The sequence below is a fragment of the Heliangelus exortis genome, chromosome 17, assembly GCF_036169615.1.
Source record: "Heliangelus exortis chromosome 17, bHelExo1.hap1, whole genome shotgun sequence".
NCBI classification, from domain to species: domain Eukaryota; kingdom Metazoa; phylum Chordata; class Aves; order Apodiformes; family Trochilidae; genus Heliangelus; species Heliangelus exortis.
Window position 1 is genome coordinate 8,572,702 of NC_092438.1, and position 16,798 is coordinate 8,589,499.

The 16,798-nt window shown below is 41.0% G+C and overlaps 1 protein-coding gene across 1 annotated transcript; it reads left to right on the plus strand.

Annotated features, from left to right (window-relative positions):
• The first annotated feature begins 3 nt into the window (after positions 1 to 3).
• EIF3B (eukaryotic translation initiation factor 3 subunit B) lies at positions 4 to 16,117 on the plus strand. The gene is made up of 19 exons (XM_071760871.1): positions 4 to 880; positions 4,516 to 4,708; positions 5,190 to 5,309; positions 5,418 to 5,475; positions 6,112 to 6,240; positions 7,204 to 7,361; positions 8,180 to 8,305; positions 8,416 to 8,482; positions 9,034 to 9,080; positions 9,834 to 10,044; positions 10,608 to 10,680; positions 11,134 to 11,256; positions 11,754 to 11,832; positions 12,368 to 12,506; positions 13,148 to 13,273; positions 13,728 to 13,805; positions 14,288 to 14,396; positions 14,907 to 15,024; positions 15,523 to 16,117. Exons 1-18 carry the CDS (start codon positions 340 to 342, stop codon positions 15,008 to 15,010), a joined length of 2,481 nt encoding a protein of 826 aa, XP_071616972.1. The 5' UTR covers positions 4 to 339; the 3' UTR covers positions 15,011 to 15,024; positions 15,523 to 16,117.
• The last annotated feature ends 681 nt before the right edge of the window (positions 16,118 to 16,798 follow it).

Below are 16,798 nucleotides of genomic sequence, written 5' to 3' on the forward strand. Positions count from 1 at the left end.
TGGACTCCACCATAGTAAATCATCAAACAGGGGGAGCTACGGCTGCCGAGGGGTGAGAAGGAGCGGAAGCCTCCGCTGTCCGAGCAAGGGGTGGGTGGAGACGGGGCTGCCAGCCGCGTCTGAGCGGAGGAGTCAGAAAGCGGCGGTGATGGGCAGGCGCTGCTGCGGTACCGAGATTCCCCAGAGCCGCCTTTCCCCCCCGCCGCTCCGCCCCAGTTAGGAGGCGCCGTCGCGCGAGGCCTGCTGGGTTTGGCGCACATGGCCCGGCGGTAGGAGCCTTCACCCTCCCCCCCCTCCCCGTCCCCTCCTTTCCCGGTCGCTGCTCCAGCGCTGAGCCCCATGCAGGACACCGAGGAGAGCCCCGCGGCTGCCGCGACGCCCGACGCCCCGGGGCCCCCCGAGGAGCCCGAGCAGACCGAAGGGGCCCCGGCCGAGCCGCCGCCTCCGCCGCAGCAGGAGGAGGAGGAGGAGGAGGAGAAGAAGGAAGAGGGAAAGGGGCAGGAAGAAGTCGGCGAGTCCGAGGCGCCGCCGGGGCCCCCTGAGCCGCCGCCCGCCTCTGAGTTGGCCCCCGCAGCTGCCGAGCCCGAGCAGCAGCTACCGGCGCTTCAGCCACCCTCGCCTCAGCCTCCGTCCGGCTGCGAAAGCCCCGAGAAGGCGGAGGCCGAGCCCGGCTCTGAGCCGCCGGACGGGGCCGAGCCCGAGCCCGAGTCCGAGCCAGCGGCGGAGGCCAAGACCGAGGCACCGGCGGAGGCCGAGCCGCCGGCAGAGCCCGGCGCGGCGCAGGAGAACGGGGAATCTGCTCCCGCCGTCCCGGCCGAACCCGAGGACGAGATTTCCTTCAGCGACCCCGAAGACTTCGTGGACGACATCAGCGACGAAGGTGCGGGCTGGGCCGGCGGCGTTGGCGGGAGGGCGGCCGGAGCCGGATTCGGGGCCGGGGCCGGGGCCTGGTCCGGTCGGTGTGAGGGGAAGGGAGGGGCCGCGGGGGGGCGGGAGAGTCCCGGCCCTGCCCTGCCCGCCGCCCGGGAGGGCTCGGGAGGCCGCGGTTGCCCCGGGCCGAGCCGGCTGGTGCCGGGCCGGGGATTGCGGGGGGTGGCTGGGTCCGAGCCGTGCTTGCGTGGGGAACCGGGTCCACTGCTGGGAAACGCTCCGCTTCCCCCAGCCCCCCCGGGCCTGGCAGCTGGAGCTCCCCCGTCTTCCCTTGGTGGCCTCTCCGGCCTGGCAGTGGGATGCTCGAAACTTGGAACACCTCTCCATCCCGTCCCGGTGTCTTCATTGAAGTTTCTGCAGGTGTATGTGTGCGCCCTACGGTACCGTTTAAATCCTGAGCTTATAACTGCTTTTAAACTTCAAGAACCGATCTGTGTTCTGCCCTCCCAAAACGGAATCGTCAATTTGTGTGGTTGGCGTTTGCCTCCCTGAGTTGAACTCAACTTTTTTTTTTTTTTTTTTTTTTTTACAAACAGTTAACTTATTGGCTGGATGGTTACAAACTAAGTGCCATCGTTCTGTTTCTTTCCAGTGAAATCATAAATACATAATATGGGTTTGAGAAGAGTTAGTGTTCATGAAATTATGTGGGTAATTCATAACAAGAAAATAGGGAAAGAAGTCTTTCTGGCAGTTGAGGTTCTTTCAAAAGTATTGGATATTGGCTGTCTCAAAAGGGCTAAGCCATTGTGTAATTCGATTTATAATTATGGGAGTACTTAGTTAGAAATAAATATTTAATTTTTTCCAGCTCACTCTTTCTAGAAAAGTCATCTCAGTTCTCAAATAGTAAGATTCTCTTTTTCACAATAGTTGTTCTAGCACACGTGCTGTTGTAGAGTCTTAGTTATGGGTATCCTATGTGTTGATAGGCCTAGTATGCTTTTTAAAGCATTTGATAATCTGTTCAGTCAGCTGTATCAGTTGGTGGTGTAATACAGATGATGGATGTGCCTTCTAGTGTTCCCGTCCTGTGTTAGCATAAGAAAACACCAGAAAAAATACCTTAGATTAGAAGAGTGTTTGCTGTTCTCAGTTTAGTAGCCTGTACAGCTCTTTGAACTTGTATGTTTCTTTCAAGAGACTTTGGCAAAATTGTATATACAATTATGTAGCTGGAATATTTTTGTCTGCTTAAGTGTTTGTGTGATACAATCTGTCTACATCTAGGAAGATTATATTGAGAAAGTAGGCATAGTTTTCATCCTCACCTCTTTCACTGTTAAGGATTCATTTGCTTAACTTCTCAGCTGTATGAATAATGCAGTGTTAGTAGCTGAATTACAGTACTGAAGTTTAGTCACTCTTGTTGGTCTGGCTTTCCATCTGTGTGTTACTTCTTAACCTCCTTATTCTCCTGCCTCTCCAAGGGGAAAGGCAGACTGTCAGTGTCACTGAGCCAGGGCTGTTTCAGTGTTTATGGTAATATTACATCTTCAGGAACAGCTCTGAGCCTGAGCTTTAGGTTTGGACCATCCCAGATGCATTACTTCAACTTTTTTTTTTTTTTCCAGAATGGTGTGGCATGGCAGAACAGCTGATCAGAGTTCAAGCAGGAGAAGGGATGTGCCAGATAACCACCTAGGTGCAATGAAGCTTTGTTTCAGATAATGATAGTGGTCCTTAAAATACTGCCAGCTGAAGATAGCTGTGTACCCACCACACCCCTCTTCTCTTGTGGGTGGAATAAGAGCTGGCTAAACCAGCTTCTTACCCTTTGAAGGTTCCTTTGTTCACAATTTTGAATTTAAGGTAGAGAAATGGAACAATGTAGGTTTTTGTCTTTAATCTGTTAGCCTGTGGTGAATCAAAACTGTGTTGTATTCTTGCACGTGAATCTAAATATGCATTTCTTGGGTTTGTTTGTAGGCCTACAAAGGCTTTTCTGAGAAGGGGTTGTGGTAAAATGACTGATAGAGCCCAAAATATTACTTTTTTGTGTACTCTTGTAAGCCTCTGTGGAAATGTCCTTTTCAGACATGCTTTGATTTTACATACGTAAAGTAATAAGCTGTTCAAGCTTACAGTTACAGAAGTCCAGGGGGTTTTGTAGTCTGAAATTAAAAATGAGCATACTACTTCATTTCTAGAGATCTTTCCAGCGCTGTTTGTAGGCAGAATAATTTCTAGAATTCCAGACCTGGCAAAATTCTGCAAAATTGTGCTCAAAAGATCAACACATCTAACATCCTTTTTAATTTGTTTTCATATTTTAAATATTTTCACATGTGTTTGGATTTTTTTCCTGTTCTCTGAATACTCTATGTAATCTGACTCAAAATTTTATTGTTTACATGTCCTTGTTTTTAATGCTTTTAGCTCAGACCATTGAGAATTGACTCACAGATTTCATTTTTCTGCCTTTTACTGGATCTGTGGGTCAGTACAGTTCTGTAGTTAGATAAGGTTAATTTGAGAATTATATTTAAATTCATACAATACCAGTGGGGTTTGTTTGGTGGATATGGAATAAAGAATCTGATTGAATATACTCAAGGGACAGATTGAAGTTAGGTGTGTCTAGAACTCTACAGAATGTCTGTCTAGAAGCCTACTTTGAAAAGTTGTTGAACTTTTGTTGTTGAAGTTCCTAAATTTGTGCATTTACAGGTGGGCTTTGTACCTTTTAACTGTTTTTATCCCAGTGTGGTACACAACCCCCAGCTGCAGTGTTACAGTCCTTCTGAATGTTCTTCCCCCTTCTGTATAGCAGAAATTTCCACATTGTAAGTAACTTCCCAGTAGAAAGAAGCTGGAAGCTGGTAGTTCAGGGACTGACCAAACCATCTCACTAGCAAGTACTCTCAAAGTTTGTAAGATGATATAGGAAAAGTGGTTGAGGAATATCCAGAGTATGGAAAGGTGTGTGCTTGTGTTCACTTGCAGCAAGTTTAAATGTTACTTTCAGTGTCTTCTCTTAGACCTTCGTTTTTGTGCTTAATTAAAGGTTTAGGCAGAGCCTGAGTTCTCAAACATAATTATAATAATTGGAAGACATGCAGAGCTCCCAGCATGGCAGATGGTTTGGAATTATGCTTCAAGTCTGGTGATGTGGGTGGGAGGTACATGGTACTCTTTATCGAAGTCACCCAGTTAAATTTGAGCAAGGCCTGAGCCTGCTCAATTTTGAGTCAGAGCCTGAGCAGTAAATCTTCTAGCTGTATGCTCTATTGGCAGTTCTGAGGATTTTGTTAGCCAGTTCCAGCTCCTGAAACAGTGTTAATAGTCCAAGTGTTGATGTCCTCAATGTAAGGTACTTCTTAGAGAGACTTTGAATCAACTGCTTGATGTTGTCATGAAACTGTAATCATGCCTCTTAGCAAGAAAGTCTTTGGGAGTGTTGTGTATTCAGTTATTTCTTCAACAGAGGGTTCACTCACTGCATTGCTTTTTAAATGATGCTTGAGTCATTTTCCTGAAATTTGAAAACTTCCCTTACTATCACTTATCTTTTAATCTTTCAACCTTCCTCCTCAATGATGCAGGCTGGTGCTGTAGTTTCTTGTATGCTTTTTGTTTTTGCAGAATTACTTGGTGATATACTGAAAGATCAGCCACAGGAAGCAGATGGAATTGACTCAGTAATTGTCGTGGATAATGCTCCCCAGGTTGGACCAGACAGACTTGAGAAACTGAAGAATGTCATCCACAAAATATTTTCCAAGTTTGGTAAAATTATCAATGAATTTTATCCAGAAGCAGATGGGAAAACAAAAGGGTAAGTGATGATAACTCCTACTGGAAGTAGGATGGAAACACTGCTCTGACTTACCCTTGATCATTAGTGTCAATATTATTAGTGTCAATATTTTATGGCCAGTTTTATAGTGACCTCATAGTCATGCTCATTGCTTTCTTCAGCCTTAGTCTGTGCAATTCTTATGTTTAGTCTCAGTCACAAGTGAAGTTCCAGAGGGAGCTGAGAAGGTAAATAGCTCATTAAGCTACAGTGTATGGGGGAATTAATTATGGAAACAGTCTAATGCAGGTCAGGCCCATGCAGCTAAAAAAGTGTATGTGTGCCTGTGGCCAAAATAGAGATTAATTGCTTTTGACACTAATTGATTAGGGACAAGACAAGAAGTTATATTGTAGATGTTTGGTACTGAGTTCTTAGTTTATCCCCCTTTAATTTTTTTTATTATGAGCCTGTTAGATAGTCAACAATGACTTCTTATTTTTGTCCTTTGTCACTGTAGGTACATCTTTCTGGAGTACATGTCTCCATCCCATGCAGTGGATGCTGTGAAGAATGCAGATGGGTACAAACTGGATAAGCAGCACACTTTCCGAGTCAACCTTTTCACAGACTTTGATAAGTGAGTCCAACTGTCACTGTAGATATCTGTAGATATTACTGTATCTGCAGATTCTGGGATTTTCATTAAGTTCCTACATAGCCTGTAACCCATATATTGCTCTTCCAGGTACATGACAATCAGTGATGAATGGGAAATTCCTGAGAAGCAGCCATTTAAGGATTTGGTAAGGATTTTTTGATATAGGGGAAAGAATATTCAGCATATGGTAAAATTACTACTTGATTGCATGTAAATAGAAGCCACGTGTTTAGAGTGCAGCATAAGTTCATCATAAGTAGCAGTAGTGATCATGTGCTCCTGTTCTTTTGTTTTCCCTATCATGAAGGGACAGGAAGAACTTAGTTGTTCTGCTTAGTAGTTCCACATAGGGTAAAACTTACTCTTAAGTAATGATTTTGCACAAGTCATTTGAAAATAGAATTTTGGAAGCATCTTCATATATTTTTAAATGTTTGAGGCAAGCTTCTGTGTTTGTTACCACTACCTTTGTAAACCTGTGGAAGAAGGGATGCATTTTAAAATAAAAAAACCCACAAACACTGAAAAGGCTTAAATGATTTTAGGCAAAAAGTGTTGAACATCACAAGCCACCTTGAAGGTCTGCCTTCTTATGATCCTGTTCTCTTAGCTTCCAGTAACCAGTAGTTTGAATTACTGAATTTCTCTTGAAAAACTGATGACTCCAAAGTTGCATTCTCTGTGCAAGACCAGCTTCCACCTGCCAGGCAGATGAAAATTTGGAGAGCTTGTTGTCTTAGCCTCTGATTCAGTAATAATCTTTTTGCTTCTGTTTTTTTAGGGGAATCTCCGCTACTGGTTGGAAGATCCTGATTGTAGGGATCAGTACAGTGTGATCTTCGAGTCAGGAGACCGCACCTCCATTTTTTGGAACGATATCAAGGAACCTGTGCAAATTGAGGACAGAGCAGTGAGTGTTCTGGAAGTGCTGTACATTGCAGATACACTGTCAGTCTCATTCATTTTATGACATTGCAGGTTTTTCATTTTTATAAAAAAGTTATTTTTTTTTCCCCTGTTGCTGAAATACTTCTTCCTTTCGAAGAGGCGAGTGGTGAAATTACATCCTTTAGAATTAGGCATAGCTGCTTAGGTAAAACAAAGTTGGAGTTAGTCTGTGGTGGTTTTTTGTTTTTTGTTGTTTTTTATAACTCTTTGTGATGCCTATTAGTTGCCTTCATCTGTATATTACAGGTGATTCAGAAAGACCTGAAAATGCAAAGTCAAGAGTTTGAGGAGTGCTATTCATTAGAGCTGAGTACAGGCTTAAGTATGCTGCTTCTGATCACATTTTGCTGACCACAGAGCTGCTAAAGAGGAATAGCTGGTTTGGTAACAGCATATAAAAGGCAGAATTAGTGTGCCTGTCTGCTGCAGGCAATTGACTTGCTGAGAACTGTTGTTAACCAGAAGAATTTTTTTTTTTTTTTTTTTTTTTTAGTAACCCTTATGCATTACAGTAGGAAGAAGTTGGCTCTGGTATGATGAGTAATTTTGCTCATCACCATGGTCACTGGCTGTGCTCTGTATTGCTGATACCTCTCTAATTTAGCTGAAGGTTAATAGTTGTATTTTTAAGAAACTTGAAATATGTACCCATACTTCTGAGATAACAACAAGGAAACCTGGGTGGGTTTAATTGTTAACAGATGATCAGTAAGTTGAAAAGAACTCAACTGACAGTTTTCCAGTTGAAGAGTAAGTACTGCACACTATGTGCATGAAATTAAACCCAGCAGGTACTCCAAGGTATTTCTGATTTGGAGATCTTCCCTTTAGTAAATGGATTTACAAAATGTGATCTTCATTAATTCTTTCCCCTTTAGGAGTGCAGCATAAAATTAACCCTTTGTGTCTGTTTTTTTAAATCCAGCGATGGACAGAAACCTACGTGCGTTGGTCCCCGAAGGGAACCTACTTGGCCACCTTCCACCAGAGAGGCATCGCCCTCTGGGGTGGAGAGAAGTTCAAGCAGATTCAAAGGTTTAGTCACCAAGGAGTGCAGCTCATTGACTTCTCACCCTGTGAAAGGTATGGAGTATGGCACTGGTCTGGATGTTCATTTTGTCAAAAGGACAAAGCACTTGCATCGTGGCTGCTGTTCTTTCAAATCTCATGTTGCTGGGGTCTTCCATTCCTCCTTTGCCTGTGGAAGTAGTGCTTTTTATGCATAAACTTTTCTTAGAATGAATGAAACTGCCTTACATTTATTCAACTTTGGATATTTGGACCAGATGATCTCCTTTAGGTCCCTTACATTCTAACTTCAGGGAAGATGCTTAGCATAATCTGGAATAATTTCCTTGAAGCTGTTATTATCCCAAGTGCAAAGATTATATTTTTTCCTTTCTAGTTGGATGTGATGTCTGTAGCAGTATATTTCTAGTTCTCTGAAAAGTTTCCACTGAGTAGCAGTCTCCAAATCTGTAGTACTGAAATTAATTCCTTAAGCTTTACTTAATGTTAAAGAGCTCTTTGTAGATGGCTAAAACTCTTTCAGGACTGAGATGCATCTTGGAAGCAATTAAGTTTTCTCTTAAAGAGATTTTTTTTTTATCCTTAAATGAAGAGATCTAGCATACCTGTAGTTCAGGTTGGCTAAGGTCAATGGGTTTGTATTTGGTTTCAAACAGATGATGTTCTCTTGGCAAAACTATATTAGGTAACAGTGTATTTGGTGAGTTTGGAAGCTTTCTTTATCATGCTGTTGTTTTTCCTTCAAAAAAAACCTCACTAGAGAAACTGATGTTTGAAAGTGCATTGTATTTAAATACCACTTGGATGAAAGCTTGCTTGTACTGATGTCTCAGGTGAAGTTTCAGTAGTGAAATTTATTATTTCTTTTGTAGGTATTTAGTGACCTTCAGCCCTTTGATGGACACACAGGATGGCCCTCAGGCCATCTGGGATATTCTAACTGGGCAAAAGAAGAGAGGATTCCTCTGTGAAAACTCAGCTCACTGGCCTATTTTTAAGTAGGTTGAGAAGCAGAATTAGTGTAGAGAGAACAAGTAGTCCCAGGCTTAGTTTAATTAAAAAGGCAGTACCTATATAAGTCTCTTTTTTTTCCTTTTTATTTGCTTAGATGGAGTCATGATGGTAAATTCTTTGCCCGAATGACTTCAGATACCCTCAGCATCTATGAAACACCTGTAAGTTCTTGCTTTTTTTGTGTAACACTGCATTACAATGTCAGTTTTAACTATGGTCTCTATTTTAAAAGGTGTATTTTAGTAATACACTCTAGAGGTGAGCTGAGAAGGGGAGAAATTCATTTGTTGCTGTCTTGCTCTTCCCTAGGTAAAAATTGTAGCTCAGTCTGACAGTAAATCTCACACCACACTTCCAGAAGCACGAGACAGCTTAATATAACATAATACCCAAAAGATTTGGTAGGATCAAGGTTGTGTGATGCATCCCAGCTCTGAGTAGCAGTTGCATCCCTAAGTACTTAAAATATACTATAGCTTGCAGCCTAGTGTAGCCTGTTTTGCTTTTCCTTGTCATTCAGGCTGCTGTGCTCAAGAATTCTGTACAGCAATTTTTGTTGTATTTGTAGAGATACTTTCATGATAAAAAACATGGATACAGGATCTCTGAATTGTACACAGTTTCCTAGTTTTGTGATCTAATAATAAGAGCAGAAGGTGTGTGTACACACAAGACTGTTACTAACTTGAAAATTCACAACTTTCTTTTATAGTCTATGGGTTTGTTGGACAAAAAAAGCTTGAAAATCAATGGGATAAGGTGAGTCTATTCCTTTAGAAAGCCAACTGATCTCTTTAGCTGGGGTCTTTATGTCTGGAGCTTTGTTATGGTGAAAGTAATCTATAGACTTGACTACAGCTAACTGCCTCATATGCTGAAGTGGTCAAAATAGACAAAGCAGTAAAAAGGGATGAAAAATCCTGCATTTATTGCAGCTGTATAGTTTAAAATCCTCTTTCTGGTAGTTTAATCCAGGGTCTAGTTTGGGAGTCCTGTTTCTTGTCTATAAAACCAAACTGGAGCACACTTTTCTAGGGAGTATCTCTTAACTGACTTAAACCAATGTATTTAGTATGCTCCCTGTTGTCTTTGTGTGTGTCTGCACACTAGACACTGATCAGTAGAAGTATTTTTAAGGTACTGTGAAATAACAAGAAAATTAAGTGTACCCAGGTGCAAGAGGATTCTCTCCAGTGTAATCTAATAGGGTTATTTTGCTCAGTGGTTTAAGCAGACTGTTTCAAATCTTTGGTTACACTGAGTGTAACCTCTACTCCTTAGTGTCATGTTCTGTTTTATTAACATTGGTCATACAGGAAGTTTAAATACCAGGTTATAAGTCTGTTTTGGTATGATGTGAAGGTTATTGTCCTCAGTTGCTCATCTGTACCTGTCCTTATTGAAAGTTGATACTTGTCCAAAACGTTTAGCTCCAATGATGAAAACAGTTTCTACTTGTAGTGTCTTTAACTAAAAATTAATTATGGTGTGTTTTGAACTTTCTTCCTGTAGAGACTTCTCATGGTCTCCAGGTGGTAACATAATTGCTTTCTGGGTGCCTGAGGACAAAGACATCCCAGCAAGAGTAACTTTGATGCAGCTGCCTTCTAGACAAGAAATTCGTGTTCGGAATTTGTTCAATGTGGTAGATTGTAAACTACACTGGCAGAAGAATGGTGATTACCTGTGTGTGAAGGTAGACAGGACTCCCAAAGGCACACAGGTATGTGGGTTCTGATTAAATTAATAAAGTTTGGTTCTGTCTCACGCTGACACCTCATTTTCTTAGAGTACTCTGTTTTATTATAGACAGTGTAAGGCAGATAATGTTAAAGCTATTTTCCCATTTGAATTTGAGGCATGTGGAGAGCAAAATGAATGTAATGCTTGCATCCAAGATTTGCTTTGACTTTGGTGGCATCTTGGGCTTGGGTCAGGGCTATGTGCCTCAACTCTTTTCATGCTCACAGTTAAGTAGTTGCTGAACAGTCCATGATGCACAATGTGCTATATGTTTATCTGTCTTAATTAAACTCCATAACTGTCTGAAAAGAACCAAATTATTTTGTACAATTCTTCAGTTGCTCTCTATCAGAACAGAAATATTTAGAATGTGTTTGGTCATGAGGTGTGCTGTATTGAATATGTTGTCATTAAATACATTAAATTAAAGACTCCATTTCTCATCCTGCATCCTGATAGACTAATTGTGTAGTTGTCCTAGCAATAAAATTACTTGCTCTGCTGTTTCTGTGCTGCTTAATGAGCTGATCTTGGCCTTTCTAGGGAGTAGTGACCAACTTTGAAATATTCCGAATGAGAGAGAAACAGGTGCCAGTGGATGTGGTGGAAATGAAAGGTAATGCCAAGTATTTACTTCCTTTTGATCCTCTACTTTTTTGAGTAGATGCTTGTGTTTTTTCTTAAAAATACCTGTCAGCTTGTGATGTAATTAAGAAGTTAACTCTTCTTACTGGAGCTACAATCTTCACGTTGCAGAGTAGCTCATGTAAAATTCAGAAATCAAAACTTTTCTTGTTCTTCATACTTGTGACTGATTTGAAAGCTTACAAAACTGAAAAGCAGGTCATAATAAAAGAGGTAGAACTGATAATAGGATAATATTGCATAGAAGATAAGATATTGTTTGTCTACATTTGCCTTAACCTGTGTTTTAAAAGATTATTTGTATGGCAAAGTCAGTTAACGGATGGGTTCCCTTTCTTCAGTGTCTTGGTTTTCCTTGTAACTGCTTGAAATCCAAGCTTTGTTTCATCTTTTGACAGAGTTTTGACCTCTCTGTTTTTTACAGAAAGCATCATAGCCTTTGCTTGGGAGCCCAATGGAAGCAAATTTGCTGTGTTGCATGGAGAAGCTCCACGAATTTCTGTTTCCTTTTACCATGTTAAAAACAATGGAAAAATAGATCTCATAAGTAAGTGACTGAAAAAAAACAAGGTGCAAATACTAAGCATTTGGCACTGCAGCTGATGCAGCAAACTCAAAATTGTGGGTGTTTGTGGTGGATAGTGTGACAATAGGTGCTATGCCTGACATTGTGTTCTAGAAATGTATGTTTGGTGGCAACTAAATTGTTTTCACTTTTAATCAGTCCAGGATCTGGGAATAAAAGGCCTACAAGCCCAAATAATTTTGTGGCTTTGGGTGCATGCAAGGTGATAGTACAGGCTTGGCTCACTTTAGATAAAAATTTATTCCCAACTTAGGTCTTCTGATATCCTCCCTTCCTCTGCTAGCTTTGGATGTTTTGGTGCTACTGGGTTTTGTCTCTAGGAGTGTAGAGACAAGGACTGTTGCAGGACTTGCTGAGTTCAGTTGCAGTCTTCAGGAATGGGTGGAGCTGACTGCTTGTAACTTAAGTGATGGCAATAGATAGAGAGATTTTTCTGAATTTGTCTTGTTTCTTTCCAGAAACATTTGACAAGCAGCAGGCAAACACGATATTCTGGAGTCCTCAAGGACAGTTTGTAGTCTTGGCTGGCCTCAGAAGGTGAGAATTGCACAGGTTACTGAATATGCATGTTGGTGCTTTTGTTGCATTTATTGTTGTCATAGCCTTGTGCCTTCTCATGGGCAATAGCTCTTAATGACAGAGCTGTTCTGTAAGAGAGTTACCAAGAAAGTTTCATGTCAGAGCAAGTGAAAATTATTTTTGTTAACCAGTTGAGTTGCATTTGCCTTTATATGCTTTCAGACAACCAATTCTATTTTTTCTGTGTTGGCTTAACTACTTAATTGTCTAAGCATATGGTTAATTTTGGGCTGTAACTTTTCTACACTGAGTTTTCACTGTGACTTTTAAGAACAAAAATAAAATGGACTAAGGGACATTGAACACAGAAACAAAAGTGTAATTCTCTTGGATTTTCATTTTTATTCATGGTGTTGCTTTCTAGCCACAGAGACTGGAATGAGCCTGTCTCTTGGTTGCATTGAGGAGTTGTAAAGATGCAGCTTGTGAAATGCTTGTAAGCAAACAGGCTGTACAAGTGTGCAAACCAATCTCTATTGTTTTGTCTTTACAGCATGAACGGTGCCTTAGCATTTGTTGATACATCTGACTGCACCATGATGAACATTGCTGAACATTATACAGCTTCAGATGTGGAGTGGGATCCTACAGGCAGATACATTGTGACTTCTGTGTCTTGGTGGAGCCACAAGGTACCAGTGCTTTTCCTTTGTTTTTTTTTTTTTAGTTTTTTTCTTTCCCTTCCAGAAGTATTGAAAAGGGATAGTGGTTAGGAAGATATAGTGGAGACCTGTCACTCATCATCCAGTTTAAAACCTGCACCATAGTTTTATGTTAATTTCTGAACATCAATATTTATTTGGGCCATGAGTTTCACCAGTTGTCCAAAATCTGTCTGGAAGGGCAGTTTATGAATCTAAACTGGACGTCCTTTTTCAGAATTTTAATTGTCTTTATCAGTTTAAAACTTTATCTCCTTGTGATCTTCTCAGAATAGCAGGATTTTACTACACCTGTCATTACTATAGCATGGTTCCAACCACTGCATTATAAATCTCTCCTAGAATCTAATAAGACTTAAGAATATTATAGAAGGGCTGATTTATTTTTAAACTGTTGGGATCCTCCAGAACTTACAAAGCTTCAGCAGAACGAATATTTTGCTGAGGACTTTGATGTGTGCAAAGAAGACACTAAATAAAGCACCCTGGTTTTGTTGTTGAATGGTGCTGATTTTCTAAAAAAAAACAAAAAAAAGACCCTGAGTCAAGAGTGAGGACCAGAGTGTTGATTTGTAGCTTATCTTGACTGAGATGGTGCACTGCTCCTCCAGGTGGACAATGCATATTGGTTATGGACCTTCCAAGGCCGTCTGCTTCAGAAAAACAACAAAGACAGGTTCTGTCAGCTCCTCTGGAGACCACGACCAGCTACCTTGCTCAGTGAGGATCAGATAAAGGTAGTGTATTCCACTGACTTTCTGTTGACATTGATTTGGTGTGTTGGCACTTTTGGTTTACTTGCTTTTCTTGAAGATGAGGCTTGAACTGTTACAAAATCATCTTTTGTCCCCCACTGTATTGCTGTGTGAGACCTCACTTCTGGTAGTGACTGTAGATACCAACTGTTCTCTAAGCACACAAGAGAAATGGTGACCAGTTGTTCTCACAGTGAAATAGTATAAAGAATAAAAAAATTAATTTAACTCTCTGTTCTTCTTTAACTGCATGTGTACAAAAGCATTTAAATAATCTGTAAGCCAGGAAGAATGAACAAAAAGTTAGCAAAGGGGAATTGCCTAGAAGAGAGATGTTTGTCAGAAATGTGAAGCCTGCTTAGACTTACTGAAGGAGTTTTGACAGAACGTGGTGGTTTTGATAGCCAGTCTGACATCCTAGTTCCCTGTTTTACAGCAAATTAAAAAGGACCTGAAGAAGTACTCCAAGATATTTGAGCAGAAGGATCGCCTGAGCCAGTCCAAAGCTTCAAAGGCAAGACACTTTTGGAATATAAAAATGTAGATGAAAATCTTGTAATCTGTCCCTAGTTATTTTGTAATAGTGACATGTAAATTAAATTTCTTTTATAACAAATCTCTAATTTGCATGTTCTAACTCTGCATATTCAGAGTTAGTTCCAACAGGTGGTTCAGACAGATGCTGCTCAACTCTCAGGTTAATCTGGAGAGTGACTGGTGATACCTCACTGAGCAAAGATGGTAAAATTTGGGGGTTCTTGGTAACTTGCTATATTAGCCAGTCTTGAAAATAATTAAAGTTCTTTGAATTAAAAAACCAACAAACCACAAACCTCACCAAAAAGCTTTTTGATTATGTAAGATAAGGATCTTATTTCTTTCTGAATCAGTAGTAACTATGTTTATGGGGAAAAAATAAAGTTTCTTGCTAACAAATTAATCCCATGTGGATTTGAGTTACTGGGGAAGTTTAACGACCTCTTCCTGGCTCTGCAGGAGTTGGTGGAAAGGAGGAGGACAATGATGGAAGAGTTCAGGAAGTACCGCAAGATGGCACAAGAGTTATACATGGAGCAGAGGAACGAGCGCTTAGAGCTTCGAGGAGGTGAGCCCCACATGGGAGCTGTAAAGACTTTGCTGCTAAATAACTGCTGCTCCTTCCAAAATAACTACCCTCTTCTGAGGGCTCATCCACTTCTCTCCCTCCATTCCCTTCCAAAGCTAATCCCTTGTTCTCTGCAGGTTATTTATACTTTTAATCCTGAACCACAGTTTATCTCGTCTTTTTCTCATGGGAGGAAGTGCAAATATTTCTGGCTGCCAGATTTTTGTATCTGTGTTTTCTCTCTCCTCTTTACACTTCAAGGCAAGCGTTGGTTTGACCTTGGGATAAGACTGGGAAGAGGTTTAAACATTGCATTTAACCTGAAAATCCTGTTGTGGGAGACAGGAATGCTTGTTTGTCATTTAATGAATTTAGTATGTCCTTGTTACAATTTAAAGCACTAAATACTTTTTATTTCAGTGCTGGTTTTAAAGACTGTGCCAAGAGAACAAAATCTTTCCCTTGCTGCCTTGTTTGATTCATTCAGTGTTAATATTTTCTCCATTTCAGGGGTAGACACAGATGAGCTGGACAGCAATGTTGATGACTGGGAGGAGGAGACTGTTGAATTTTTTATCAATGAAGAAATTATTACCCTTGCAGAACCAGAGTAATTAATAAAACTGTGGTAAGATTGCATACCTCTCTGCAGAGAGAAACTCCTGTTGGCTTTTGCTATAGATTCAATAATTTGCTTGAGAAAGTTAAGTTTCTTTGGAGGAGTGAATGGAGTATTTGCTGAGTTGGTTTAAGTGTTCTCTGTGGCTCATGGGGATAAGCAGAAGCTTTTCTGAAAATCACAGGTCAGATTTCTGAGCTGTCCTGAGCAGAATACTCTCTGTCCTGTCTTGCCACAGGAATCAAATCCACTGCGGAGTCAGGATCAACTTTTTAACACATTGAGTTGTAGATTCTTAACAGTTTTCTCAATAAAGGAATTTTATTTAGTGGTAAATGGAAGTTTTACTTTTTGGAACAAACTCCTGGTACCTGCCTTTAAACACACATCAGTTTAGAAAGAGGTGCACAACATGCTTTTGTAGTCTTTTACAGCCAGCATCTGTGGTAAGGTTGAGCTGTTCGTATAAAACACAGGAACTAACTCACCTCTTTTCCTTTTCTGCAGCACCACCATATCTTGTGCTGAAAAGAAGTTCGCTCACTTTCAGAAAGCCTACATCATCTTTGGAATTTTTAGTCCATATTCTTGCACTCTGGAAGGGTGGATGCATCAGGTTTTCTCCATTCTGACACATTGTAGTGCCTTGAAGTCTTGCTGCCTGCTGCGGTGAGATACTGGCAAGGCGCTGCTTTTAAATTTTTATTCCCCTTGTTTTGTTTTTTTTTTTGGGGTTTGGTTGGTTTGTTGTTTTTTTTTCTTTTTCAATCCACTACTACCAGTATTTACTTCCCAGCTCCTGTGCAGTACTTACCAACTGGTGGTTTTTTTGGTACTTCTGCCAGCGAGGTGAGGTTCATCAGTGCACCTCTCTCTTACGCACCCACGCAATGTTTCTGTTTCAGGACTCTTTCTATGTCCCAGGTGCATGGACAGATGTTCATTTTGTTTGGGGAAAAGGCAGCAGAGCCATTTTTCGTATGATGTGTTTTAGTGTGCTGAAGCAGCACTACAGTGGGCTATATCCTCCTCCTTTCAGATTGTGAAAGGATGTCTCCCTCACAGAGCTGAATATGGAAATAAAAGCAGACCTATACTAAAACCAGGCTGGCTATGTGTTGTTTGTAGGGAATCTTTCCCTGAATGATGAAAATCAAACATTCCCACAGGAGCAAGATTGTTTGCTGTATAAACTATGTGGTTGCTTTGGATTTTTTAAAAATCTTATCCTTATGGTTCTGGTTTTGTGTTATGGTTTGTTTTTTACAGTGATGATACAGCTCATTACTCTGACAAGTTGACATCTTCACTATAGTGGAGTGACTAGAAAATGAGCAGATTTCTTAAGCCGTTTGCAAACTGATAGCAGCCTCAGGAATTACTGGATCAATCTAATCCTAATGAACATTGCAAACTTCCAGGGAAGTGCTCTCTATACTCATGCCTTATGCTCCCTGCTACACTATCTGATTTCATTTCTAAAGCCCTCTGTGTGCAGAGGGGAGAAGCTGGAGCAACTTCTTTTCGTATTTATGAGTAGAATTTTTTTTCTGGATATTGTCAGAGCAGTGAAAGAGATTGCTGGCCTGCTGCTTGCCATTTGAGGGGCAGAGGAGAGCTAGGATGTTCCTGTCTCCTCTCCTGGACTGGCCAGTGAAATTGTTGACATGAGCCCTCTTGACTGGCTTTTGAAGTAACTCACTGTTCTCAACTGTTCTTTAAGTTATGAACTGAGTTGAAAGGCTTTTCTTTCCCCCTGTCTCCATGCAATGAAGTTTTAAGA